Source organism: Sorex fumeus, unplaced genomic scaffold, assembly GCF_029834395.1.
Source record: "Sorex fumeus unplaced genomic scaffold, SorFum_2.1 ptg000013l, whole genome shotgun sequence".
NCBI lineage: Eukaryota > Metazoa > Chordata > Mammalia > Eulipotyphla > Soricidae > Sorex > Sorex fumeus.
This window is the reverse complement of record NW_026606070.1, coordinates 17,785,521-17,813,320: the sequence shown is the minus strand read 5'-3', so window position 1 is coordinate 17,813,320 and position 27,800 is coordinate 17,785,521. Positions and strand designations below refer to the sequence as shown.

The following is a 27,800-nucleotide window of genomic DNA, read 5'->3' as shown; positions in this document are numbered from 1 at the left end:
CCTAGAATGGAACGAACAGGGTGAGAGACACTCTGAGTTCATCATGTCGACCAAGACCATTCATGGTAACTCACAGTTCCAGAAGGCAGAATCTGAACGATGGACATGGGAGTCTCCCGGTGGACGATTCCACAACGAAATAGACCACATCATATTCAATCGACGGTTTTGCCTGACTGATGTCGCTGTTGTCCCAAAATTTTGAACGGGCTCGGACCATCGTCTCCTTCGTGCAAAATTCTACTTCACAGAGCGGGGAGAAAGGGCTGCAAAGTTCAAAAAGAGAACTCCCAGAATGACCACCAACTGGGAACTCTTTGGTACTATTGCGGCAACATGGGAAGATGCCATTGTTGACAACATTGATGAGGAATACGATTGACTGGTTCAGCACCTCCATGAATGTGCGAGGAATGCCAAGAGAGAGATAGCCACAAAAAATCGCCTATCTTCAAAAACTCTTGAGCTAATTCGCCAGCGTGGTTTGGCGTATGCCTCAGGCAACCGCAAGCTAACGTCCGAGCTTGCAAAGCAGTGCAGAGATGCGATCAAGGAAGACCTCAAAGAGAGAAGAGCAGTAGTACTGGTAGATGTGGCAGAAGCCGGGAAAAGTATTCGTAACGCCCGCCTGTCCTTCGCCAACTACAAGACCAAGATGACTGCCCTCTGATGTCCTGATGGATCCATCACATCCTCCAGAACGGCAATGGAGAAGATTATCCATGACTTCTACTCAAATCTCTTCGATAGCCATGTCCACTTGCCGACATACCAAATTCCACAGGATGGATATGTCGTTCCCAATGTTCTCTCTTCCGAAATCCGACATGCCATTTCGTCAGTAAAGAAATGAACAGCACCTGTCCCAGATAAGGTCAGACCTGAACACCTGAAGAACCTGCTGTCAGTACTCATCAATACACTGGCTCGGCTCTTCACTCGCTACCTGTCTGAATGCAAGGTTCCGTCCCAATGGAAAACCAGCAGAACCGTGCTACTGTTCAAGAAGGGAGACATCCATGACATTGGCAACTATCGCCCGATCTGCCTATTGTCTGTCATCTACAACTTGTTCACTCGAGTCATCCTAAATAGGATTGGCAGAACACTAGATGAAGGACAACCATGCGAGCAAGCCGCGTTCCGCAAAGGATTCAGCACCATCGACCATATCCACACCATAACCAACTCATTGAGGTTTCTTGGGAGTTCAAGATTCTGCTCTGTTTAACGTTCATTGATTTAAAGAAGGCCTTTGATTCTGTTGAGACGGAAGCGGTCATTGAAGCCCTAGCCAATCAGGGCATTCAAGCCCAATACATCAGGATCCTCCGTGAGCTGTATTGCGGATTCACTACCAGGATCTTACCATTCTACAAAGAAGTGATCGTTGATGTCAAGAGAGGGGTGTGGCAGGGTGATACCATTTCACCGAAACTCTTCAGTGCCACCCTCGAGAACATCATGCGACGACTAGAATGGGAAGGAATGGGAGTGAAGATAGATGGTCGGCAATTACACCACCTCCGCTTTGCTGATGACATTGTTTTAATAACACCAAACATCAGCCAAGCGGCACAAATGCTGGCTGACTTTTACCGTGAGTGTGGAAAGGTAGGACTACAGCTGAATCTTACGAAGACAATGTTTATGAGAAACAGCCTCGTTCCTGACACCCCATTCGCTCTCAATGGAACGACCATCTCCGAATGCAACAGCTATGTGTACCTAGGTTGAGAGGTCAATATGACAAATGACCTGGCACCCAAGCTGCGCAGGAGGAAGAGAGCAGGCTTGGAACGCCTTCAAGAACGTCGAAGAAATAGCTAGAAGGAGGAAGAACCTCCGGCTCCGGGCACATCTCTTTGATTCCACTGTTCTTCCTGCATTAACATATGCCTCAGAGACCTGGGCCCTACGCAAACAAGATGAGAACGCTATTCAGGTCTCCCAAAGAAGAATAGAAAGAGCTATGCTTGGAATATCACGTTTCACTCAAATGAGAGAATGAATCCGGAGTTCTGACATCCGTCGACGATCAAGAATCAGGGACGCTGTCTCATTTGCGAAGGTGTCGAAAATCAGATGGGCTGGTCACGTAATGAGATTTAAAGACGACCGCTGGACTAGAGCTGTTACTGACTGGATTCCACGGGGTGTCAAAAGACCACGTGGCCGCCCACCTATCAGATGGTCAGACTTCTTCGTCAAGATCATGAACGATCGGTTTGAGGCCCTTCATGTTCCCGGAGCGAACAGATGCCATTGGGCTACACTAGCACGCGGCAGGGACAAATCGAGATGTTACTGGCACCCGCTCGAGCAAATCGACGACTAATGGGAAGTTAAGTGATTAAGTGTGAAGTGATTGAATGAGAGAGAGAGACAGAGAGAGAGAGAGAGAGAGAGAGAGTAAAGTGGAAATCTGCCACACAGGTGGGGAGTGGGTAGGAGTGGGGGTATAGTGGGGATCTTGGTGGTGGAAAATGTGCAATGCTGAAGGAAGGTGCTTGATCGTTGTATGACTGACCGAGACTTGAACTGAAAGGCTTTGTTACTGTTCTCACGGTGATTCAACAAATAAAAAAAAACTTATTGGGAACCAGGTGTCTCTTAGAGGCATATTTGTTCTTCAGTGGTAGTATAATGTTGCAATACTGTACTCCTAATACAATGTAAATATTTACACCTTTGTGGCTGATAGCTCATGAGGATGAGTAGGTAAATAATAAATTAGCATGGAGGCAGACTGTGATAATATAAAATTTAAACGAATAGTCAGAGGGCGGGAATATATACACATCTTTGACCCCTCATGAATGAGTTATTTATGCAGATCACTTTTGCACACACACACACACTTTCTCTCTCTCTCACATACACACATACACACACAAATACACAAAACAGATGAGCTTACATGCAAAAAATAGAGAAACATTAAGAAACTTTAATACTTAATCAGTTTGGGCAAAGCTTTCTCTTCAGGTTTTAATATACCACCACAGTAACACGATGCTTATTTACAAGACATTTTTCTTTATTTTTAATGTAGGAGTACTGCTATTTATTCAGCCACTAATTAGATTGACTGAATTTTGCATGAACTCCACCTATAAGACATTTTTAAAGGGGCTTACCATGTTTATCTTTACTGGAAATCTTGTGATTCACCTTGGCATGGTCATTGGTTATTCTGTGCAGCTGAGAGTCTTCGTTTCTTGTGTCATTGTGAGAGCGTTTATGGATTTACTCAAAAGGCTCCATGTGTAATGGATTTATCTCAAAAGACTCCATTTTAAATTCCATCTTCTTTGTAATAAGTATTGAAAATGTTTACTAGATTTCATTCTAGACAGTCAGATGTGAATGGTGAACTTCCATAAAGTTCCCATTTCACCAAGCATTTCTACATTGAGAAGTGAGAGAAATAAAAAGGTATGTTTACATAAGAGAGATCAAACAGTAGGTTAAGTAAGGTAAGGTGATTACTTTGCATACAACATTCAGGGGTTTGATCCTGTCCCCCATATATAGCCCTTCAAGACCCACCCGGATTTGTCCCTGAGCAGATACCCATTGTAAGACTTGAGTACAGTGGTGTGGTAAAAATCAAAAACAAAGTCCCAAGGAAAAAAACATATATTGCTCTATTTACAATAGTCAAACATGGAAATATTCAATCTGTTTGTGAATGGTAAGTGAATAATAAAACTATCTGACCATACCGCATAATACTTTTTTATTTTTACCAGTAAAAAACCTCTTGGAGAAAAAGAAAAGATCAGATATCAACTGAAGATGCTAATTGAAAAAGACCATTTATTTTATATGACTGTGCTTCTATGAAAACATTGTGATTTATAGAAACAGAAAATTGATTCAGGTTTCCTAGTATGATACAATCGGAAGTAACATATTTAAACACTTAAATTTTATTAATTTTACTATATGTCATTATATTTAATATGAATATAGGATTTATAATGTGTGGTTATTATTTGTTTCCATTTGTGGATAATATAATATAGTTTAAGTGTACTTTAAATTATCTATGAAACATTTTCATTTGTTTGCATGGAAAATTATGGAATATAATTATTCTCATTGTCAAAACTGTAAATTAAGGCATCGCACTATGAAGGAATGCACTATATTTGCTTGGGAGAAAGCTGTTTTGAAGGTTTAAAATTGGTTAAAGCATACTAAATATTTCATCCTTTATTTGGTTTTTGGTTTGAGGAACACACGCTGCTGTATGGCAAGTGCCTTGACTGCCGTAGTATTTCTTTGGCCCCTGACATACTATGCTTTTAATAGGAATATGAAGCTTATACTAGATATAAAAAAATCTATATGTTTAAAATTTTCAATAAGCATGAAGAATAATTAATGATCATACTCAAATGATTAAGAAAATCTGTACATGACACTATTTCCAAGACCAGTCTGACACCTACTCCCTTCTCTTTCACAGGAGCAAAGTTACTGCCTTTTCTTCAAATAGAGGAAAGTTCACTTTAGGGCTCTCATGGTGGATGAACTCATTTATCCTCCTGAGTTTCAAAAGATATTGTTTTGAGTTAGCCTAAGATTGGATGAACTTCAGGATGTTGTTAATAAACAAGAATTCGATTGATAGACAATATAAGGCACTAAATGGTTGTAGATGTCATTATTTTATATTAATGCACGATTTTTTATTTTACATATCATACATCATTTACATAAAAAAGATCCTTCAGATCTCAGGGAATGAGATATTTTAGCAGATTAGAGAGATAAATGAAGAGCACTGTGTGATTTGGGAGTTTAGAATTAAATTTGAAATTGCTAGCTAATGGTATTAAAGTGACCATTCTGTATAAGAGAAAGCTGGGCAGAATGAGAGGGTAGAGATGGTGCACTAAAATATATTTACTTGTAAGAGCCATTTTGCTTCTGTACTGGAGTGAGGGTATGACTCTCCTAACTGAGAGATCAAACTGGGCCTCCAGATATTTGCAAATAATCAATCTTAAAAGTAGGTACTAGTTAAAATATGTAAATAACTTACAAAACCCAACAGCAAAAAGAAGGCAAGTTACCTATTCAAAAATCGCAAATGGCTAGAAAAGATACTTGTCCAGAGAAGGCAGAGATGCTCCTATAGCAAGTGGGGAAAAAAGGCTAAGTTCTACTTATTATTACAGAAATCCAAACCAAACCACAATGATACATCACCACACATCAATGAGAACAGGTTATAGTAAAAAGACCAAAATAGTATTGGTGAGGATGGGAGAAAAAATAAACTCCGTAATATGGTGGGGTGGTTTTAAAAATTGGTCTATTCTCTGTGGAAACATTGTGGAGATAACTTAAGAAAATAAAAAATAAGGTGTTAAAGCGATAGCACAGCTGGTAGGGCGTTTGCCTTGCACGTGGCCAACCCAGGTTCTAGTCCCAGCATTCCATATGTTTCCCTGAATATCACCAGGAGTAATTCCTGAGTGCAGGGCCAGGAGTAACCCCTGAGCATAGCAAGGTGTGACCCAAAAAGCAAAAGAAAAAAAAAGAAAAAGAAAAATTTTAATGAACCCAGCAAGGTGACCCCTAGGCATTTATCTAAATGATAGAAAAATAATACTATTAATAAATCAACTAAATTAAATTAAATTCTTAATTAAAAATATTTCTTCTGAATATAGTTTTTGGGTCCTGGGGGTAGATGCCAAAAAAATGGAATTGCTAGATCATATGGGAACTTAGTTTTTAGTATTTTTCTAAGTATTAAAACTGTGGAAAACACAGGTTTGGATGAGCCTCATCCATGAGTGAATCTGTTGAAAAATTCAGGCATGCAGGGTTGGTGAACAAAATCTCCAGGCTTTCCTGGACTCGTGGATGGGCTACCTCCCCCCATTCCCCTGTTCTTCCAAGAGTCTGGCAGTCATACCCACAAACTGCCCCTGGTGCTGTAAAAGCTCATTAATGGCCATGATCCAGAGACTCACAAATAAATATTGGAAGAGATCAACAAGTTGCAGAGATGCCTCCAGTCTGAAAAGTCACCATCCAGTTAAAAATTTAACGCCAGCTGTATCACCCTATTTAAAATTTTAGAATTCATGGAGCGACATCTCATACCTTACACCACATTAGATGTGGTATAAAGTAGAAGGCAACCAGTCTCAATTGAAAAAAAAATTAGTGCACAGGGCAATAACATGTTAGTAATTGCTTAGACAGGACTTAATGGCTCCAGGATGAGACACAACAATCTTCACATACTTTCTTCTAAGGAAAATTATTGTGATCATTTTTAGATTATTTATAGCAAGCAATACAAAAATTATTTATGGCCTGCTATTGGGGCAGGCTTTGAGTGGTGGTTGGAAGAATTCAAAATAATTGTAGTGGGAAGGTAAATGGTAGTGGGATTGGTGTTGAAATATTGAATGTAATAAATTATTGTGAACAACTTTATAAAAATAAAATTAAAAATTAAAAAAATGTGGAAAACACTAATTTAAAGGACAATTGCACTCCAAATTGATAGCACTGTTCACAATACATAGAATCAACCTAAACACTAAACAATAGATTGCGGAAGAAAGAAGCTGATATACATAAATATATATAGAGAGAGATATGACTCAGCTATTAAAAATAAGTTAAGACAGTGTTTTGGGGGGTGAAGAAAACAGATGACAAAGTGAGAGAACTCAGTTAAGAAATGAAGTGAATGACTTCCACATCAGATGATATGACTCAATTTGTATGAGGATGAACTGTCAAGTAATTGGATAGTTATCTCCTAGACTTGGTGAAAATCATGATTGCTACCAGAGGAAAATGAGAGGATGATACTAAAAATGAATAAACAGATTTTTTTGGTGACATCGTGACACTAGAACTTTGGTAGAAAGAGTAGTAAAAATTTGCATTGAGTTCTCCTGGGAATATATCCCAGAGAGGCAAAAATGTATAGTCGAAGTGACATCTGCACTTGTTTGTTCATTGCAACAGTCTTTACAATAGCCAGAAGAAACCTGAATGCCCAAGAAGAGATGACTGGTTAAAGAAACTTTGGTACATCTACACAATGGAGTACAATGTAGCTGTTACAAAAGATGAAGTCATGAAATTTACATACAAGTGGTACAACATGGAAAGTATCATGCTAAGCGAAATGAGTCAGAAAGAGAGGGCTAGACATAGAAAGACTGCATTCATCTGGGGGATATAAATTAACAAAATAGGAGATTAATATCCAAGAATAGGTGAAATCAGCACCAGGACTACTCCATAGCTTAGAGGCCAGCCGGGCATTCTAGGGGAAAGGGCAGCTCAGATAGAGAAGGGAGCACCAAATAAAGGGTGTTTGGAGGATCCTCCCAGGAGGGGAGATGCATGTCGAAAGTAGACTATGGACTGAACATGTTTGCCACTCAATGACTCTTTTGCAGACCACAACACCCAAAAGGAGAGAGAGAACACAAGGGATTGCCCTGCCACAGAGGCAGAGTGGGATGGGGGGGATGGGGGTGGAAGGGATATTATCCATGGTGGTGGAAAATGGGCACTGGTGGAGGGATGGGTATTTGATCATTGTATAATCGAAACCCAAGCACAAAAAATTGTAAATCTACAACTGTACCTCATGGCGTTTCACTAATAAAAATTAAAAAAAAATTTGCAGTGAGTTATGTTGCAGTGGAGTTATGTTGATGCCTAGAATTTCCTTAAAATTGTAAACCAATGATTAGTCTATAAAAAATGAAAAATTGTGTCCTATCTTAGCATTTTGCTTTCTACTTTTATTAGTTAGCCTTCTTATTACTAAAATCTTTCATGCAAAGACCACTTGTTCATATACTATAGCAACCCCAGCCTTTTAATTTATCTTTATTTGCATAAAATTTTTCCCAACCTTTCCCTATTATTCTGTGCATGCGTCCTCAACATACTTTTGAATTTTTAATTTATAATGTTAAAATATAACATTCTTTGGTAAAAATAAGTTACAGACAGTTACATTTCCAAAATATTGGTATCATTTATCTGTTCACAAATTATCAAAGCATTTTTGTTCCTGTGAACTAACTTTTCATCTACATCTTTTTCTGACTTAGGATTGTTCACTGTTACATCTTAGGTTTTCTTGAAATAAGATGCATATCAAATTTTTGTAGTTATATAAATTGCCAAACGAATTTGAAAACATTAATTACACCTATTATAATGATGTTGCTGGAGCAATAGCACAGTGGGTAGGACGTTTGCCTTTCACGCAGAAAACCCGGGTTCAATTCCTCTGTCCCAGAGAGCCCAAGCTACCGAAAGTATCCCAACTGCACGGCAGAGCCTAGAAAGCTCCCTGTGGTGTATTTGATATGCCAAAAACAGTAACAAGTTTCATAATGGAGACATTTCTGGTGCCCGCTAGAGCAAACTGATGAACAACGGGAGGACAGTCCTACAGTGCAATGCCCTCCCGTTGATCGTCGATTTGCTCGAGCGGGCCCAGTAACGTCTCCATTGGAGACTTTGTTGTTACTGTGTCTGGCATATCGAATACTCTCAGTAGCTTGCCGGGCTCTCCGAGAGTGGCAGAGGAATCGAACTCGGGTCGGCCATCTTGGCCACTTGTAAGGCGAACGCCTGATACGGGAATATTTTACTATTGTATTTTATTGTATCTACTTTTTCTTAAAAGTTTTTCGTGTGAATACAGAAATTTCATGAGAAATACTGAGGCAAACTTCCTAAAATTTCCTTATCACTAGGCTAACTTTTTTTTATAAAATAAATCTCTGTCTTAGGCCAGAAAATGTTTATTGTAAGAATGTTACATGACTATAGGTGATTTTGACATATAAAGACAGGTGTCTGTCACTCAAGTTTAACCACTTTGATCACAATCTAATGATCGACTGTGTATTTTTTAGGTTGAGTTCAAGAATTTGGGGGTCAGGGGATAGCTCAGCTATATAAAGTGCTTGGTTTGGATGTTGCTAAGTCAGAGTGACTGCTCTGCCAACAGAGCAGAGAGTGACTCCAAGTTATAAACCAGGAGTTGTCCCTGAGCACTGCCAGGTATGTTCCCCAGATAAAATATATTCTGGGAAAATAATACTAATCTATTCAGACAATATAGGAAACCTTCGTATTTCAAAAAAACCTATCAATATTGTTCAATCACATTGAGATTACATTTAAAAGCTAATGATTACATTATTTTTCATGTCAAATCATTTAATGTTTTCTGTTAGGTTAGTGAGAGGATTGAAACAACAGGCTTCTGAAGAAACATGAATTATTTTATGCAGTGCTTACAGTAGAGTGGTAAAATTTAAAAACTAACTTCATACTTTAGTCCACAATAAAATATTCTGTGCATCTACTGACTATACAAGAATACGATCAAAATCATATAATAGTATACTCAATATACACAATAATGTACAAAATAGTGCGTAGTAAGTAGCACTGTAGCACTGTCCTCCTGTTGTTCATCGATTTGCTCTAGTGGGCACCAGTAATTGGAGCCATAGCACAGCGGGTAGGGCACTTGCCTTGCACACAACCAACCCCGGTATGATTCCTCCACCCCTTTCGGAAAGCCGGCCAGCTATCAAGAGTATTTTGTCTGCATAACAAAGCCTGACAAGCTAACCATGATGTATTCAATATGCCAAAACAGTAATAGTACATAGTAATAGTGCTAATAGTACTGTCAATGATTAACTGCTTATGTGCTCATGGACAATATCAAAAGTTAATTGTGCCGGGGCTGTAGTGATAGCACAGCAGATAGGACATTTGCCTTCCACACGGCCGAACAGGGCTTGATTCCCGGCATCCCATATGGTCCCCCAAGCACTGCCAGGAGTAATTCCTGAGTGCAGAGCCAGGAGTAACTCCTGAGCATCACCTGTTGTGACCCAAAAAGGAAAAAAACAGCTAATTGTGTCAGTAATTTTGTATAATTTAAAAATTTTAATAATATAGTTTAATATAAAATATATTTTATTTTCCTTTATTTTTCTCCTTAGACTGACATGTTTAGAACTCTAAATGGTGGTCAATAATTGATAAGCAAATTATAAATTTAAAAAATAAATTCTGAAAAAATATTTTGTTTCTGAGGAGAAATGGATCCAGGCCCTTCACCTTTTTTCTGGAATAAACTGGAAGAGTGCTGTCTGTGAGAGAAAGCAGCTTGGGGCCTCAGATGCAACTACTGCCTCTTTTCCTTCTTCCCTGCTTTAGAAGACAGCCAGCAACAGCACAGGCAGCATTTGGTGATGAGCCACAGAGCAGCTGCCACACAGGCCAGCAGGAAGCCGATCACGTCCAGAGAGTGGTACTGGAGCAGTGAGAGGCGGTGGGAGGCGGGCCGCAGGTGTTTGGCTCCTTTGTGGCGCATGACGAACTCGATCCAGAAGACCGCCCTGTCCAGAGGCTTCACTGGCTGATCTCGTTGAATTGCCTTTAATTTCATTACATTTTTCTTATAGCTAAGGGAGGGAAACAAAAAGAAGATATTTAAAAGTTAAGTAGCCGAAGTAAATTTTTATCATAAAGGATTTTTGAGTGTTACACCTGTGAATGAAACTAAATGTCATAGGATTACACATGCAATATGGGAGAATGTCAATTTGGGAGGTCTTTGTTGGCAGTTTAACACTTCAACTGGAATTTTATTTTCCTTTTCCTTTTTTTTTACTTGAATCACCATGACATACACGGTTGCAAAGATGTGCATGATTCGGTTCCGTCAAACAATATTCCAACACACATCTCTTCCCCAGTATACATTTCAACCGGAATTTTAAAACTTTGAAGAATCTGTACAAAGAAAACTACAAAATACTACTTCAAAAAATAAAAGTGAACACGAGTAAATGTACACACATCCTTGCCCATGGATTGGAAAGATTAATATCGTCAAAATGGCAGTATCCCCCAAAGTATTATACAGATTCAATGTGTTCCCTATAAGGATACCCATGACATTTTTCAAAGAAATAGATCAAATTCATGGGGAACAATAAACCCCCAGGAATAACTAAAGCTTGGGAAAAAGATGATGGGAGGCGTCATCTTCCCCAACTTCAAACTGTACTACAAAGCTGCTAGAATTAAAACAGATGGTATTGGTATAATACTATAATTACTAATAAGATATTGTTATGATACTATAAACAATCAATAATCACTTTGTCTTTTGGACTCTTTTGATCACTGATCTAACATGTATTAATTGCCTCTCCAACTTTTGGAATTTAGGTTGCTATTTTTTAAGTCCTATAATATGAACATAATTGTTCTCTTTCTGTCTCACTTCCTGTAATTTGTCATTTAAATTCATGAAAATAACACTTTAGTTTTCCTTCATTTAATTATCATTTTCCTCTTTGTTGCTGACAATGTTTTAACCTATTAGAAATCAAACTGCTAAAAACTTCTTATACACAACTTTAGCTCTATATTTCTCTATTCCTCTTTGTTGCTGACAATGTTTTAACCTATTAGAATCAAACTGTTAAAAACTTCTTATACACAACTTTAGCTCTATATTTCTCTATTTCTTCTGGACATACGCCTAAAAGAGGGACTTAAAGCGGTTCCCAAGTGATGATACTGTCCCTTTGGGATGGCCCTAGAATCATCTAGGGCACTAGTGGATGCTGTATGGAGCTTTGGATGCAACGATGGGACTTCCTGCTTTTAAGTTTAGAAAGAGAAATTTCAAGAGGAGTGCTGAATAATTTTTCTTCTGAAAAGCTTGTACTTTGTCAAGTGAGTCTGGGAGCTTCCAATTTATTTATTTTTATTTTTTATTAGTGAATCACCATGGGGTAGAGTTACAGACTTACAGAATTTTGTGCTTGTGTTCCAGTCACACAGTGATTGAGTATCCATCCCTCTACCAGTACCCATTCTCCACCACCAATGATCCCAATATCCCTCCCACCACACCCACCCCACTCCATAATCCTAACCCCACCCCGCCTCTAGGGAAGAGCATTCCTTTTTGTTCTCTCTTTCCTTTTGGGTGTTGTAGAACTTCCAGTTTAGATGTATATTAATTTCCCATCTATCAAGACCTTTTAATTATCTTTCCATAGGATGAATTCTAAGTGAAATTCAGAAAGTCGATTTCATTGAGAAGATATACTGTTTATAATCCATATTCTAAAAATTAATGGATGTTGGCTTATTGTTCATCATATATTCAATTTCATAATTTCATTATTGCTAAATTCTAGAAAATATTAAGCATTCAGTTCTTCTTTTAAATCTTTCAGGTTGCAAGATTATATTTTGTAGAGATAATCCCACTATTCTGGCATATTTTTTCTATATTACTGAGAATGACAATTAAAAGCTTTCTCTTGTGACTATAGACCTGTATGCTGGTTTTATCTTTTGCCATTTTTCTTTAATATTTAAAGATTTTAATGTGATGTATAATAATTTGACGAGTGCCATTATAAAATACTTGTCTTTATTTTTAGGAATAGTTTTTTCATTCTATATTCTAGATTAATAGCTGCAATATCTTTGTTCATTTCATCACATAATTTGATCTGCATTTTTTTACATATATCCGATGCAGCTGACACGGCCGACCCGAGTTAGATTCCTCTGTCCCTCTCAGAGACCCTGGCAAGCTACTGAGAGTATCTCGCCCGCAGGGCAAAAGCTGGCAAGCTATTTTTGACGTATTCGATATGCCAAACACAGTAACAAGTCTCACAGTGTTACTGGGCCACTCAAACAAATTGATGAACAATGGGCGGACAGAGACAGTGATTTATATATTTATATATCATATATTATTCTAGTATGTTTGTAGGGTTTTCTGTGAAGGGGTCCTCACTGGGAAATTCTCAGTTGTCTAACGAAACGGGTGATAAAAATTACTCTTTTGGCTAAAAGTAGAAAAAAAAAGTAAATGTGTGATAAATGGATAAATAAGAGTGGTATATCCAATCCATAGTCAACTTTGTATAAAATTAACGCATAAATGAAGCAATAAAGCATTACTTTATTTTTTGTTTGTTTTTTTTTGCTTTTTGGGTCACACCGGCGTTGTACAGAGGTTACTCCTGATTCTGCACTCAGGCATTACTCCTGGCAGTGACTATATGGGATGATGAGAATCAAACCTGAATAGGCCGCATGCAAAGCAAATGCCCTACGCACTGTGCAATCACTCCAGTACCTAAAGCATTACTTTAAACAAAGTTAATTTAAACAACTTAATTTTTTGCAGGATTTTATTTGTATGAAAAATCCATATAACGATAATTTATAAAGACAGACTATAGATTAATGTTTGACTTATGGTGGTAAAATGGGAAGTGTCTTATGTGTGAGATTTTTGTTTTTGTGTTTTAAACCAGACTTGGCAAATGCTCAGGATTTACCCTGGTTCTACATTCAGGAGACACTTTTGACTGTGCTGGGGGAGTATACGTGGTGTCAGGAATCCAACCTAGATCCATTGCATGTAAGGGAAGCATCATAACTGCTGTACTATCTCTCTGGACTGATATGTGAGATTTTGGAGGACTTTGAAAAATTCTTAAATTTAGATTATGGTGCTATTTTCATAACTCTATAACATACTGTACATATTCAGGGTATAGTTCAGTTGCATTTTATATATAAACTTACTTAGAAAGACTTTCAATATAATCAAACTATTAAATGAAGTTTATTGAAAAAAATATTTTCTGTTTTAGAATTTGATTAGAAATATATATGTAAATGTAATGTCTGTCTGCATTCATTACTTCCGTGTGTTCTATAGCATTTGCAATAATGTTCTTTTATAAATTCATATAAATATTTTCATTGTTTAAATAGAAAACTGTAGAGATAAATTTGTTGCTTTTTAAACAAATTCAAATATAAATTTAAATTTTAAGTAAATAGTTAAAAAATCACACTGGTTATGTGTCTAAACATGTTAATGTCATATTCAATATTAAAATGTCATAAAACAGTTAACAAAAGACCTATCACTATGTATTATTATTAAAGTATAGTGATACTCACGAAGGATCACTGATGACTGTTTTCAATGCATTGAGCAAATCTGAACTTGACATTGTTTCAAAGTCCAGCCTGACAGCTGCGCCCTTGGCCTGCATATGAGCGATGTTATCGGGCTGATCCGCAAACAGAGGAATGCCTACCATAGGGACCCCGTGGTAAATTGCCTCATAGATTCCGTTGGTCCCACCATGAGTGATGAAAGCTTTGGTTTTGGGGTGACCTAAAATTGAGTGAATTTTAGGAAATAATCATTAATCAGAGAAATAATATCAAGGGGCCAAACAAGACACTGATGGAATCCTTGCTAGGAAATAAGGCTCTGATGGAATCCTGCTAGAGCAATAAATAAAGAACATGGAAAACTTATAGTTGGAAAATAAAAACAAGTTTTACAGGTTAAATTTTAAAACAACACTTTATATAATAGAAAAAACCTGGCCAGAAGTCAAGAAGTGGAGACAACATGAGAGAAAGTGTTATCTTAAAAATAGTGATATACATCCTCCTCCTTGCCTCCACCCCTCTTCAAAAACTTCCTCCATCAGGTTTGTGGACTCCTTTTGTTGCTCCCCCATCTACTCATTCGGCATACCTTCTAAACCCTAACCACAAAACCATGAGGATGCCAAGAACTTATTCTCTCTGCACCACACATTTGAGGTACTAGTTATCCCAGGTCTCACTCATACTTATCAGTAAGTCACGGCAATTCACAAAGATAGCTCAATTGCAGGGGCCATAACATACAATAACAGGAGGAAAAAAAGCTCCAAAACACCGAGATCACTATGGTAAAACAATGCAGAAAATCACCAAGCCTCATGATTGAAGTTGCTCAATACCAGACCTGATTCCATAAGGTACATGGAGGAAAATGTAGGGAGAACCCTCTATGACATTAAAGCTAAAGGCATCTTTAAAGATGAAACACCACTGACCCAGCAAGTGGAAACATATATAAACAAATGGGACTACATTAAACTAAGAAGCTTCTGCACCTCAAAAGAAACAGTGACTAAAATACAGAAAGATTCCATGAATGGGAAAAATTTTTACCCAATACCCATAAGATAGGGGTTTAATATCCAGAAATACAAGACACTGGTAGAACTTTACAAGAAAAAAACCCTCTAACCTGATCAAAAAATGGACAGAAGAAATGAACAAATGCTTCCTCAAAAAAGAAATTCAAATGGCCAAAAGGCACATGAAAAAATGCTCTACATCGGTAATCATCAGGGAGAAGCAAATCAAATCATCAATGAGTTATCATCTTATACCTCAGAAACTGGTACACATCAATAAGAACAAGAACAATCAGTGTTCGTGCGGATGTGGGAGAAAGGGACTCTCATTCAATGTTGGTGAGAATGCCGACTGGTCCACATTTTGCAAACAATATGGACATTCTTTCAAAAACTAGAAATTGAGTTTCCATATGACCCAGCAATATTACATCTGAGAATATATGCCAAAGATGCAAAAAAATACAGTAGAAATGACATTTGCACTTGTATGTTTATTGCAGCACAATTTATAATAGCCAGAACTTGACTTGGAAAAAACCCAAATGCATGAGGACAGATGATTGGTTGAAGAAACTCTGGTATGTCTATACAACTGAATACTATGCAGCTGTTAGAAGAGATGAAATTACAAAATTAGATATAAGTGTATGGACACGTAGAGTATCATGCTAAGTGAAGTTAGTTAGAAAGAAAGGAAAAGACATAGAATAACTGCATTCAATTGTGGAATATAAAGTAGCATAATAAGAGACTAACACCTAAGGACAATAGAGATAAGAGCCAGGAGGATCACACCATGCCCCACGTGCTGGGGAAAAAGGCAGTTGGGATGGAGAAGGATCCACTAAGTAAATGATGATTGGAGGGATCAACAAGGATGGGAAATGTGCACTGAAAGTAGACCAAGGACCAAACACAATAACCTCTTAGAATCTGTATTGCAAATCATAATGCCCAAAATTAGAGAAAAAAAGAAGGATTATTCCTGCCACATAGGCAGGGAGTGGGGTGGCAGGTGCTACAATGGGAACAATGGTGGTGGAAAATATGCCCTGGTGGACAGATGGGTGCTCGAGCATTGCTTGACTGAAACGTAATCATGGAAGTTTGTAACTGTATCTCACAGTTAATTCAATAAAATTTCTTAAAAAACTAAAAGATCAAATGCTAAAATAAGAATCCGTATCTTCTAAATTTGATTATTTTCTAGTGTTCTAATCCTTATTGTTTTGCATGCAAGCAATAATTTTTTGCACAATGAATACATATATATACTTAACTATGTGTATACAAACATTGAATATCTGTATAGATTAGTATACTATGTATAAATACATAAATTAATAGTATTAGCGTAATAGATCTGCATATTGATATGTGTACTGTAAAATACCTTAAATCAACATCTGAGACTTATAAAGCAACAGAGCATATTCTTAGAATGTGTGAGATCCTGGATTTGATCTTTAGTATTACAAAAATATTTATAACAAAAAAATTTACAAAAATACAATAATAAAAATAATATATATATATATATTGACAAGATCCAGCACCCCTTTATGATGGAAACTCTAGCCAAAATGGGTATAGAGGGAACTTTCCTCAACATAGTTAAAGCCATCTACCACAAGCCTACAGCAAGCATCATCCTCAATGGGGAAAAACTGAAAGCCTTCCCTCTAAGATCAGGGACGAGACAAGGATGTCCATTCTCTCCACTGCTGTTCGATATAGTACTGGAAGTACTTGCAATAGCGATTAGGCAAGAAAAAGATATTAAGGGCATTCAGGTAGGAAAGGAAGAAATCAATCTCTCACTATTCGCAGATGATATGATACTCTACTTAGAGAACCCAATAACCTCCACCAAAAAATTCCTAGAAACAATAGACTTGTATAGTAAAGTTGCAGGTTATAAAATCAATACCCAAAAGTCCAGGGCTTTCTTATATGCAAACAGTGAGAGAGAAGAAAGTTACATGAAAAAAATCAATCCCATTCACAATTGTCCCCCCAAAAATTAAGTACCTAGGAATCAGCTTAACCAAGGAAGTAAAGGACCTGTACAAAGAAAACTACAAAACGCTACTTCAGGAAATAAAAGAGGACACGAGGAAATGGAAAGATATCCCCTGCTCATGGCTTGGGAGACTTAACATTGTCAAAATGGCAATCCTACCGAAAGCATTGTATAAATTCAATGCAATCCCTATACGGATACCCATGACATTCTTCAAAGAAATGGAGCAAACACTCCTGAAATTTATATGAAACAATAAGCCCCCAAGAATAGCTAAAGCAATTCTTGGGAAAAAGAAAATGGGAGGAATCAACCTCCCTAACTTCAAACTCTACTACAAAGCAGTAATAATTAAAACAGCGTGGTACTGGAACAAACGCTGAACTGCAGACCAAAGGAATAGGGTTGAATACACTGACATCTCCCCTCAATCATATGATCATCTAATCTTTGATAAAGGTGCAAGAAATGTGAAGTGGAGTAAGGAAAGACTCTTTAACAAATTGTGCTGGCATCACTGGATGGCTACATGCAAAAAAAATGGGCTCAGAACTCTGCGTAACACCATGTACAAAAGTAAGATCAAAATGGATTAAAGACCTCAACATCAGACCAGAAACCATAAGGTACATTGAAGACAAAGTTGGCAAAACCCTCCATGACATTGAAGATAATAGTATCTACAAAGATGCCACGCCACTGGCTGAGCAAGTGAAAACAGAGATAGATAAATGGGACTATCTTAAACTAAGAAGCTTCTGCACCTCCAAAGAAACAGTGACCAAAATACAAATACAGTCTACAGAATGGGAAAGTATATTCGCCGAATACACATCTGACAAGGGGTTGATATCAAGGATATACAAAGTATATACAAAGTATGATTGAACTCCACAAGAAGAAAACATCCAACCGCATCCAAAAATGGGGCAATGAAATGAACAGAAAATTTCTCAAAGAAGAAATCCGAATGGCAAAAAAGCACGTGAGAAAATGCTCTACATCATTAATCATCAGGGGGATGCAGATCAAAACCACAACGAGATACCATCTCACACCTCAGAGACTGGCCCACATTCAAAAGAAAAAAAGCAACTGGTGCTGGCGCGGATGTGGTGAGAAAGGGACACTCCTTCACTGTTGGTGGGAATGTCGACTGGTTCAGCCCTTCTGGAAAACAGTATGGACGATTATCAAAAAATTAGAAATTGAGCTCCCATTTGACCCAGCAATACCACTCCTGGGAATATATCCCAGAGGGGCAAAAATGTATAGTCAAAGTGACATCTGCACTTCTTTGTTCATTGCAGCACTCTTTACAATAGCCAGAAACTGGAAGAAACCTGAATGCCCAAGAAGAGATGACTGGTTAAAGAAACTTTGGTACATCTACACAATGGAGTACTATGTAGCTGTTAGAAAAGATAAGTCATGAAATTTACATATAAGTGGTGCAACATGGAAAGTATCATGCTAAGCGAAATGAGTCGGAAAGAGAGGGCTAGACATAGAAAGATTGTATTCATCTGGGGGATATAAAGTAACAAAATATGAGATTAATACCCAAGAATAGCTGAGATCAGTACCAGGAGGATTACTCCATAGCTTAGAGGCCAGCCGGGCATTCTAGGGGAAAGGGTTGCTCAGATAGAGAACGGAGCACCAAATAAAGGGTTTTTGGAGGATCCTCCCAGGAGGGGAGATGCATGTCGAAAGTAGACTATGGACTGAACATGTTTGCCACTCAATGACGTTTTTGCAGACCACAACACCCAAAAGGAGAGAGAGAACACAAGGGATTGCCCTGCCACAGAGGCAGGGTGGGATGGGGGCGATGGGGGTGGGAGGGATAGGTATTTGATCATTGTATAATCAAAACCCAAGCACAAAAAATTGTAAATCTACTGACTGTATGTCATGGTGTTTCACTAATAATAAAAAATGCAAAAAAAACCCCAAAATTAATTGTCAGCAGTAATCATTTCATAAGTCTGATTTGAATAAAAGAAATTGGGTGGGACCAAATTCTTCAGCATGGAAAAAAAACTACAGCAGACTTGTCATAGTTTCCAAAGTTTGGAATTCTTTTAGTTATACTAGAAATTTCTCAAATACAATGTTACAAAATACCCAAAATTTAAAAGTTGGAGATACAACCTTCTCAGAAACTCCTCATGCATTAATTTTCTAACATTAGTGTATTGAAATCTTATACAATAAGCTTGTAAAAATTAAGGTCCTGTGTTATTAGTCTGTTAGATGTTCAGTTCAGTATAACTAAAATAAGAATTTAGAAATACGATTTTTTGAGAAATACCATTTTTAAAAAATAATTTCAAAATGTACAGTTTATTTTGAAATATAAAGGCTTTATGGATCCTAACTATTCTAGGATCTAAGGATTCTAAGTGATACTTCTATTTTAAAATCACACAAGTATCAAATATCACACTGTTTTACTGAGTCAGTTATAGATGTCAGCTAAATCATATTTCCTGTTGATCAATTTGACAGGAACAGCAAGTTCACAAACTATTGCAGATAGAGAAGGTGAGAGCAGGAAAGTATGTATGAAAACTAATATATCAAAATATGTTTATGAGAACAGTATTAAATAATAAAGTCAAGTGGCTTGTCTTAAGCATTGTTTTAGGTTAAAGATAATATGTAGTAACCTCAAGCTGTGAAGAATTTACATAAAGCCCCAAAGTGTTCCACCACGTAAATTGAACCAGTTGCAAATTTATCTGTTCGCCAATATGTTTATGTACTATTCATAGCTCTTATCTATTGGTCACTGATTTATCTAGCTACCTACATATCTGCCCAATCTCCTTATGTTATTTACAATTGTGAAGGCTGGCTATATATGGCCCAACTGGTAGAGTAGATGCTCAGGTAAAAAAAAATGCATATGTATATATATGTAAAGCACTGTAGAACTTTACAAGAAACAAATAACCCAATCAAAAAATAGAGGGAAATTATGAACATAACCTTCTTCAAATAAAACATAGATAACTAAAGGTATATTTAAAAATGCTCTATATCATATATAATTGGGGAATTTCAAAGCAAAACAATAATAACATATTATCTCACACCTGTGATATTGCCTCCCATCACAGATAACAAAAATAACTGGTGTTGGTGAGGATGTGAAACAAAAGGATCCATATTCACTGTTACTGGAAATGTTGACTAGTACAATTTCTTAGAAAAACAATATGGATACTTGTCAAAAAACTAGGAATTAAACTTCCATGTGACTCAGAAATTCCACATCTTACCATCTACTCTAGAGGTCTCAAAATACCTATTCAAGAAAGATACATGAATGCCTATGTTCATTACAGCATAGTTCCCAATAGCAAAAATATGAGTGCCCCCCAAAATAATAATATATATTAAATTATTTTGACGAGGATATAGATCAGTGCCCTTGCTAAGTACGATCAAACTAGTTAGATTTTCCTAACAATATTTACTTTTGCATCAACAATAAACTTTATCATTAAGGAAAACATTATGAGAACGTAAAAATCTCTTTAACTGAAAAAATATGGCTGATTAAATTTAAAAATAAATAGTGAAATAATGAAATGAGTGCTGAGGGACAGAATTGGAATTTCAGTTGTGAAGTTAATATAATGAATACCCATATGATTTTCAATAAGCACAACTGGAACTTCTATATCGTATTTCTAGAATCTTTGTGTTTTTTTTGCATTCATTATTCACTCTATGAAAATACCTAAACTATGGAGTTTTGTTTGGTTTACTCTATATTAAGATAGGGATATCTTTTTAAAAGGATATCCTTTTAATTCTGAGGGCAATAGAATGATGAAGATAAAAATTTCCATTGGGTTTCTTGAAAGAAATAGTAAAATGACTGAGTCTAGGGTATAAAGCTTAAAGTCTATAGGAAATATACTGAAATCAGAGGAAGTAAAGATAATTTTTTCCTTGAAATGTTCATTTTCTAAAAAATATTCTGGAAGTATTTTGTAGAAAAAGTAGTCACTGGCAATAAAGAATAGTTGTTAGCTTTCAGTGGTGCTGAAAACCTGTAAAGAAAAATTGAAAGAGGAAAGAAGAGGCAGAAGAAGGTGGGAAAATAGCATACAAGCTTAATCCATGAAACTGATGGAAAATAATCTGTGAAAACTAATTATACTTGAAATAAAGGTATTTTGATTTGGTCTTTGGAAATAATCAAGTATTAGAAAGTGTCAAAAATATTATTTTATTTTTTCCCACGATAGGACTGGAAAATTAAATATAAGGTAGTTAAATTTATTGATGTAGTTTTTGCTAACAAATAGTGATTTTGTTTTCTTGTGAATGGATATAATTATGGTTGAATTTGTACTCATTTCAGAGTTTGTATTTTAGAATCTTACCAAGAAGGTCATTCTGGGGAATCCACTTATACAGACGAGTATTTGCCCCTAAAGAGTCAGGCTTCTTGCCATCAAACCTCCAGAGAACCTAAATAGTGTTAAGAATATTTGTTAATAGACAATTAAACTTTAAAATTACGGTTTGTCCAAATTCTAAGATATTAAGAGATAATCTAGTTAAATTTTTCTACAGAAGCTATTTAAGTAGAAAACGAAGCATAAGAACAGAACTACTAACACACTGGTATAATAAAATAGGTACACTATAAACTTATTTTATATTAAGCACAATATAAATGAATGTATGTTATTTTACAATGGTACATTAAATAGCTGAAATTATCACTGTCACTGTCCTCCCATTGTTCATCAATTTGCTTGAGCAGGCCCAGTAATGACTCCATTGTGACACTTGCTACTGTGTTTTGGCATATCAAATACATCATGGGTAGCTTGCCAGGCTTTGCTGTTGGTGAAATACTCTCGGTAGCTTGCTCGGTAGCTTCCGAGAGGGGTGGAGGAATTGAACCTGGGTTGGTCGGGTCGGGCCACTTGCAAGGCAAATGCCCTATCCACTGTGCTATCGCTCCAGCTGAAATTATAAATAGCCAATTTATGCATTTGAAAGATTTCTGATTTTCAAAACTTAGTACAAAGTAAGAAATTAGTAATATCTACACATCTTTTACTTTTCCTTTATTTTAATTATCTCACCTTCTAATAAAGTATGATACATTTTATTCAGTGTCACATAAGTTTGTTTATATTTTGTGCTCCTGAAGTTTGATATTTTATTAGTAAAGTATTCCTTTTTTATTTATAAAGATTTATCTATAACATTAGTTACCCAAGAGAATAAAACATTTTATTCACAGTTTATTAAAAATAAGTATTTTCTGCTTAGGAAAAGCATTAAATAATTTTCATTATTATCAGGCACACTATGAGAAAAAATACTAAACACTTTTTATATGTTCCCATTAGTGGGGTATATATTCCCAATGTATTTTATATATTCCTGATAACAAGTACATTATTATACTTTTTAATATTGGAAATATTTGAAATGCAGGAAAGATGTAAGTGTGCTTTGTCTAAATCTTATAATGAATAATGAAAAGTTCCAATTTGAAACCAGTTTATCCCAATGACATTAACAAATATACATACAATGCACTCTAGAACGGAATATAATTAACTTTTATGATACCTATGTCCTATTTACTCCATGTCCAAAATTAACATATATTAGTATTGAAATTATCCAGAGTTCCTCTAAATCTAAACTATAATGTACAGATAGACAATCTGTGCTATGGTTTCGTTAACTTATTATTGTCAGTAGAACATAAATGCATATGATAAGCAAAACTAATAGGTAAAAAGTAAAAAGTGATACACAGCCAGCCAGATATTGTAGTTGTATTTTATATGATAAAACTTAATTAACTAAGAAGTTTAATAAATGGAGTATTCAATTTTCCCATGCTAGACCAGTTTCTTTCCATGTTTCTAATTACTTTCTCATATTCAAAACCAGTATGGCTGGCTTCGGACTTCGGAAAAAGCTTAGTAGCCTTGACAGTTGGCCTTCTAAATTGTATACTGAAAAACAGATGGGATAATCTTACTTTACATTTTTGAGGAAAGGAATCATTAATTCACACATAGTACTATTGTTATAATGCCTTTTATAGTTTACCAATTCCTGATTGTTTCAGCTAAAATTTATTTTCTTTATTACAACCTCTTTAATGTTTATCCTGTATTCAGATTCTGCAAGGAAAAGATATAATTCTCCCTGCAAGAACAGGGAAGAATTTTGGTGTTTCTGCCCCAAAAGTCATTATAATAACCAGTTATTACATTGTACCTTCTAAGTATACTGAATTATGCTTTTAATGTTATTTTGAAGTAATTGGTCTTCTGAAGTGTCCTTTCTATTACTTTAGCAATTATTATATATATTTTGTATTGAATTAATAATTTAGGTAAATCATATTTAGTTTTGTAACTTACCATCAACATACGAAATTTATAAACATAAATTTAAAGATTTCATGACACATTATCAGTATTTTTAAATTCATTTTATATAAGTATTGTCTAACCTTTTGTGGAATCTGGGCAAGGGCCGATGCAATCAAATTGGCTTTCTCTTCTGACATGCTAGTGACAATTGACCCCAGAGTAAATACCACAATGCCATTTTCTCCAGAGCTCTCGACAAACTTTTCCATTTCCTGTGAAGAAAAAATTTACTCCTTCATTGAAACTCAAAATAGTATAATGCAATAACAAAATGACTACTATAAATACAAAGGAAAAACACATAACATTTTAGAAATTTTTGGAGTAATATATATTTTTTTCTTTTGCTTTTTGGATCACACCCGGCGATGCTCGGGGGTTACTCCTGGATCATGCACTTAGGAATTACTCCTGGTGGTGCTCAGGGGATCATATGGGATGCTGGGAATAGAACCTGTGTCGGCCATGTTGGCTGCATGTCAGGCAAACGCCCTACCTGCTGTGCTATTGCGCCAGCCCCTTTTGGAGTAATATTTTTAAAATATTGTTAAACACACAAACATGACATTATTCATTGTAGACATTCCTTTTTTGTAGTTGAGATGACATCAATACAGTATTATTTACAATTTTGATTTTTGTATACAGAAGTTGTGCCCTTGCACCTCAATCAAAATGCCCCGGACTCTCCACCACTTTCCTAATGCTAGTCATCATTTCTATTTCTCCTTCACACTTTCTCCTCTCATCAGTTAATAACCTCATACTGTATTCAGTGTTTAAAGTGTTTTGTCATTATCTACTTCCCATAATTTGACAATAGTAAATAAAGTAGTAATGAACATAGATGTGTAGATGTTTTGCGTGATTGCTTTGTGTTCATGGGTAGATGCCAAAGTGAAATTTCTTGGCCCCTCTGGGAGTTCAAGTCTTTGTATTTATTGGGAGGCAGCCAGGATTCTAAACATTGCTTCATTGCTTGGGAATTTGGTTACCTACTGATGACTTTCAGACAACTGGGCCAGCAATTCAATGTGATGACATGAAGATGCAGTGCCGAGGGTGCTGAGGATAGAAATTCATGGGGATGCAAGTACCCTAACCACTGACCTATCTTTCCATTGCCATGACCCTTGAAGTTTTAACTTAATTTTTTTTTCTTTTGGAGTCACATCCAGCGATGCACAGGGGTTAATCCTGGCTCTGCATTCAGGAATTACTCCTGGAAGTACTCAGGGAACCATATGAAATGCTGGAGATCGAATCCAGGTCAGTCACATGCAACGCAAATGTCCTATCCGCTGTGCTATAGTTCCATCCCCAGCATTTCATGTGGTTCCCTGAGTACCAGAATAATTCCCAATACACTCTCTATCATTGTCTGGTAACAGTTACTCAACTTATTACTTGTAAGTTTTAAAACAAGATGTAGCACTGTAGCACTGTCCTCCCCTTGTTTATTGATTTGCTCAGTGGGCACTAGCAGTGTCTCCATTGTGAGACTTCTTGTTCCTGTTTTTGGCATATTGAATGCACCACAGGGAGCTTGCCAGGCTCTGCTATGCAGGCGGGATACTCTTGGTAGCTTGCCGGACTCTCCGAGAGGGATTGAGAAATTGAACCCGGGTTGGCCACATGCAAGGCAAACTCCCTACCTTCTGTGTTATCGCTATAGTTAAATTCATATGGATGCTTCCTTTATTTGAATTTTTACCTTTTTTCATCACTGTCACTGTCCTCCCGTTGTTCATCGATTTACTTGAGCGGGCCCAGTAACGTCTCCATTGGAGACTTTATTGTTACTGTGTTTGGCATATCGAATACATAATACATCACGGGTAGCTTGCCAGGCTCTGCCGTGGGGACAAGATACTCTTGGTAGCTTGCCGGGCTCTCCGAGAGGGGCGGAGGAATCGAACTCGGGTCGGCCATGTTGACTGCGTGCAAGGCAAATGCCCTACCGCTGTGCTATCGCTCCTTTTTTCATATATAACTTCATTGATTGCTAGCAAGTAAGATAATATTGTGGGCAAAACTTAACCTAAAGACCTCCCTAACCATAAGAATTTAGCAAGGTGTCCCTGATTCCTGTAATTATTCTCTATTGACTCAGACGTCACTCTCTGCCCTGTAAGTCTACTGTACCCATTTTCACCAGAAGGGTTCGAGGCCTTAATTTGCTTTTATACCCACCTCATCTTGGGCCCACTAGTGGCTATCTAGGTCTCTGGACTATCACTTTTACCGAATAGAGTGCTAGAGACCAAAGTCTACCTACCTGGCTATGCTAAAGGTAAAGGTAAAGGTAAAGGCCCTCCCGTTGATCGTTGATTTGCTCGAGCGGGCCCAGTAATGTCTCCATTGGAGACTTTGTTGTTACTGTGTCTGGCATATCGAATACTCTTGGTAGCTTGCCAGGCTCTCTGAGAGGGGCGGAGGAATCGAACTCGGGTCGGCCATGTTGGCCACTTGTAAGGCGAACGCCCTACCCGCTGTGCTATCGCTCCAGCCCGGCTATGCTAAGCTGGACCCAAAATTTGATGAAACTCCCTTATCACTCATAACACGCACACCTAGTGGCTGTCAGTCATGACTAAGGCTGCTTCTCAGATGTGCAGAGATAACCAATATGGTGACCCTCGGTTTCTGTTGGACTTGCTCTGTTCCCCTGAAACATTGTCTGAGGATATAGACGCTGAGCACAACTTGAGAGTCAGTTGGAAGTGTGCCTCAATTTGCTCAAAAATATGACCCAGAGCAGTTTTCACAGCCTCCACATGTGTACGCACCATCTGACTGCTGCTGATAACTTGTAACCTGCCCAAACCCTGCTTTAAAGCCAGGCTTTTTTTGTACACACATTATTTTTTCCTTCTTGATGCCTGGCCAAGTACAAAACTGTCCTTGGGTGCTGATGACAGTGACTCTACTGTAGCTTTCCAGAACTGTTAAACATTTGTTTTTGTGGCCGCTGAGACTGGCTTGTTCATTTGTGTGTTTGTGTTTGGGGTGTTGGACTCCACATACAGACTGGAACTCATGACTTTTATTGGCTCTGTGCTCAGGGTTACTCCTGGCATTGTTCAGGGGACTATATGTCCTCCAAGATGAACCTGGGATCAAAGCAAGGTGAAAAAGACAGCTATCATTATATTATTATATATGATATATTATCGCTTGCAAGGCAAACACCCTACCCGCTGTGCTATCACTCCAGCCCATATATAATAATATATTATAAATTATTTATTATTATTTAATTATTTAATCTTTATTTGAAATACTCAGGATTATGATCTCAGTAATTTCTTCACAGACCTCACGTCTTCATCACATTAGCTAGGACATGGAATTTAGGATCTTACATTGATAGCTCTTGCCCAAACCCAAGCTAGTTTAGCACCGTAGATGCTGACAAGCACACCAGTCAAGGCTAGTCATTTGCAAGTGTAAATACCATAGTTACCCTCAGCCTTTAGCTAATGTGATGAAGATAGGGGTCTGTGTAAAAATTACTTCCTAATCCTGAGTATTTGTACATTGATAAGTTGTCTTGCTCACACAGGCAGGGCAGGTACTGGTTAGTTCATGATAGGGAAAGTCTGAGAAGAAGTTGGGATCTCAGCCTCTTCTGTCAACAGTGTATACTTTCAGGCACTGAATCAAAACCATCTGAGGGACCATGGATAGTATGGGGAACACGGTGCTTGCCTAGCCTGAAGTCAACCTTTCTTTGATCCCATATATTTATTAATTTGAAGAGGGGAATCCACCACAAAAGATATGTCATTCAAATAACCATGATATAAACTTTAAATGTATTAATTTTATATGCAAATTATTCTGCAATATTTTGAAATATTGGGAACAATCTCAGCTGTATGTTTCTATTGATTTGAAGATAAAAAAGTGTAGTCTTTAAACATTATAAAATGATTTGATGATGGCTATAGGTTTTAGCTGCATTTTCAAGATATGGTATCTTGATATGGTAGACCACATTAGATTTTGCTCTGCATGACAAGATATGTTATTCTCTATAGTAACCAAGATATTTTCTTGCCAGTATTATAGTGTGGGTACTTTTAAGATATAGACAGAAATTGTTGGATTATAATATACAAGCCAATTAAAAATTCTACTATATAATGCAGTGTACTTTACCCTATCATTTCCTTTTATACTAAGTTGTGATGTTAAGTACCACATTCTGTAATGCACTGTTGGTGAAATTTGCTGCAGAACAAGTTCATA

At 37.0% G+C, this 27,800-nt stretch overlaps 1 protein-coding gene across 4 annotated transcripts in view; it reads right to left on the bottom strand.

The window, feature by feature from the left end:
- Nucleotides 1-10,074: 10,074 nt before the first annotated feature.
- The window catches only part of LOC130020616 (UDP-glucuronosyltransferase 2B31-like), a 75,215-nt gene continuing 57,489 nt past the window's right edge, over nucleotides 10,075-27,800 (bottom strand). For all 4 annotated transcript variants that reach the window (XM_056111212.1, XM_056111210.1, XM_056111211.1 and 1 more), the window contains 4 exons: nucleotides 23,627-23,758; nucleotides 21,516-21,603; nucleotides 14,059-14,278; nucleotides 10,075-10,505 (listed from right to left, as the gene is read on the bottom strand). In XM_056111212.1, the coding sequence (XP_055967187.1) occupies nucleotides 10,226-10,505; nucleotides 14,059-14,278; nucleotides 21,516-21,603; nucleotides 23,627-23,758 (720 nt within the window). In that variant the 3' untranslated portion in view covers nucleotides 10,075-10,225. The remainder of the gene's footprint in view (nucleotides 10,506-14,058; nucleotides 14,279-21,515; nucleotides 21,604-23,626; nucleotides 23,759-27,800) is intronic.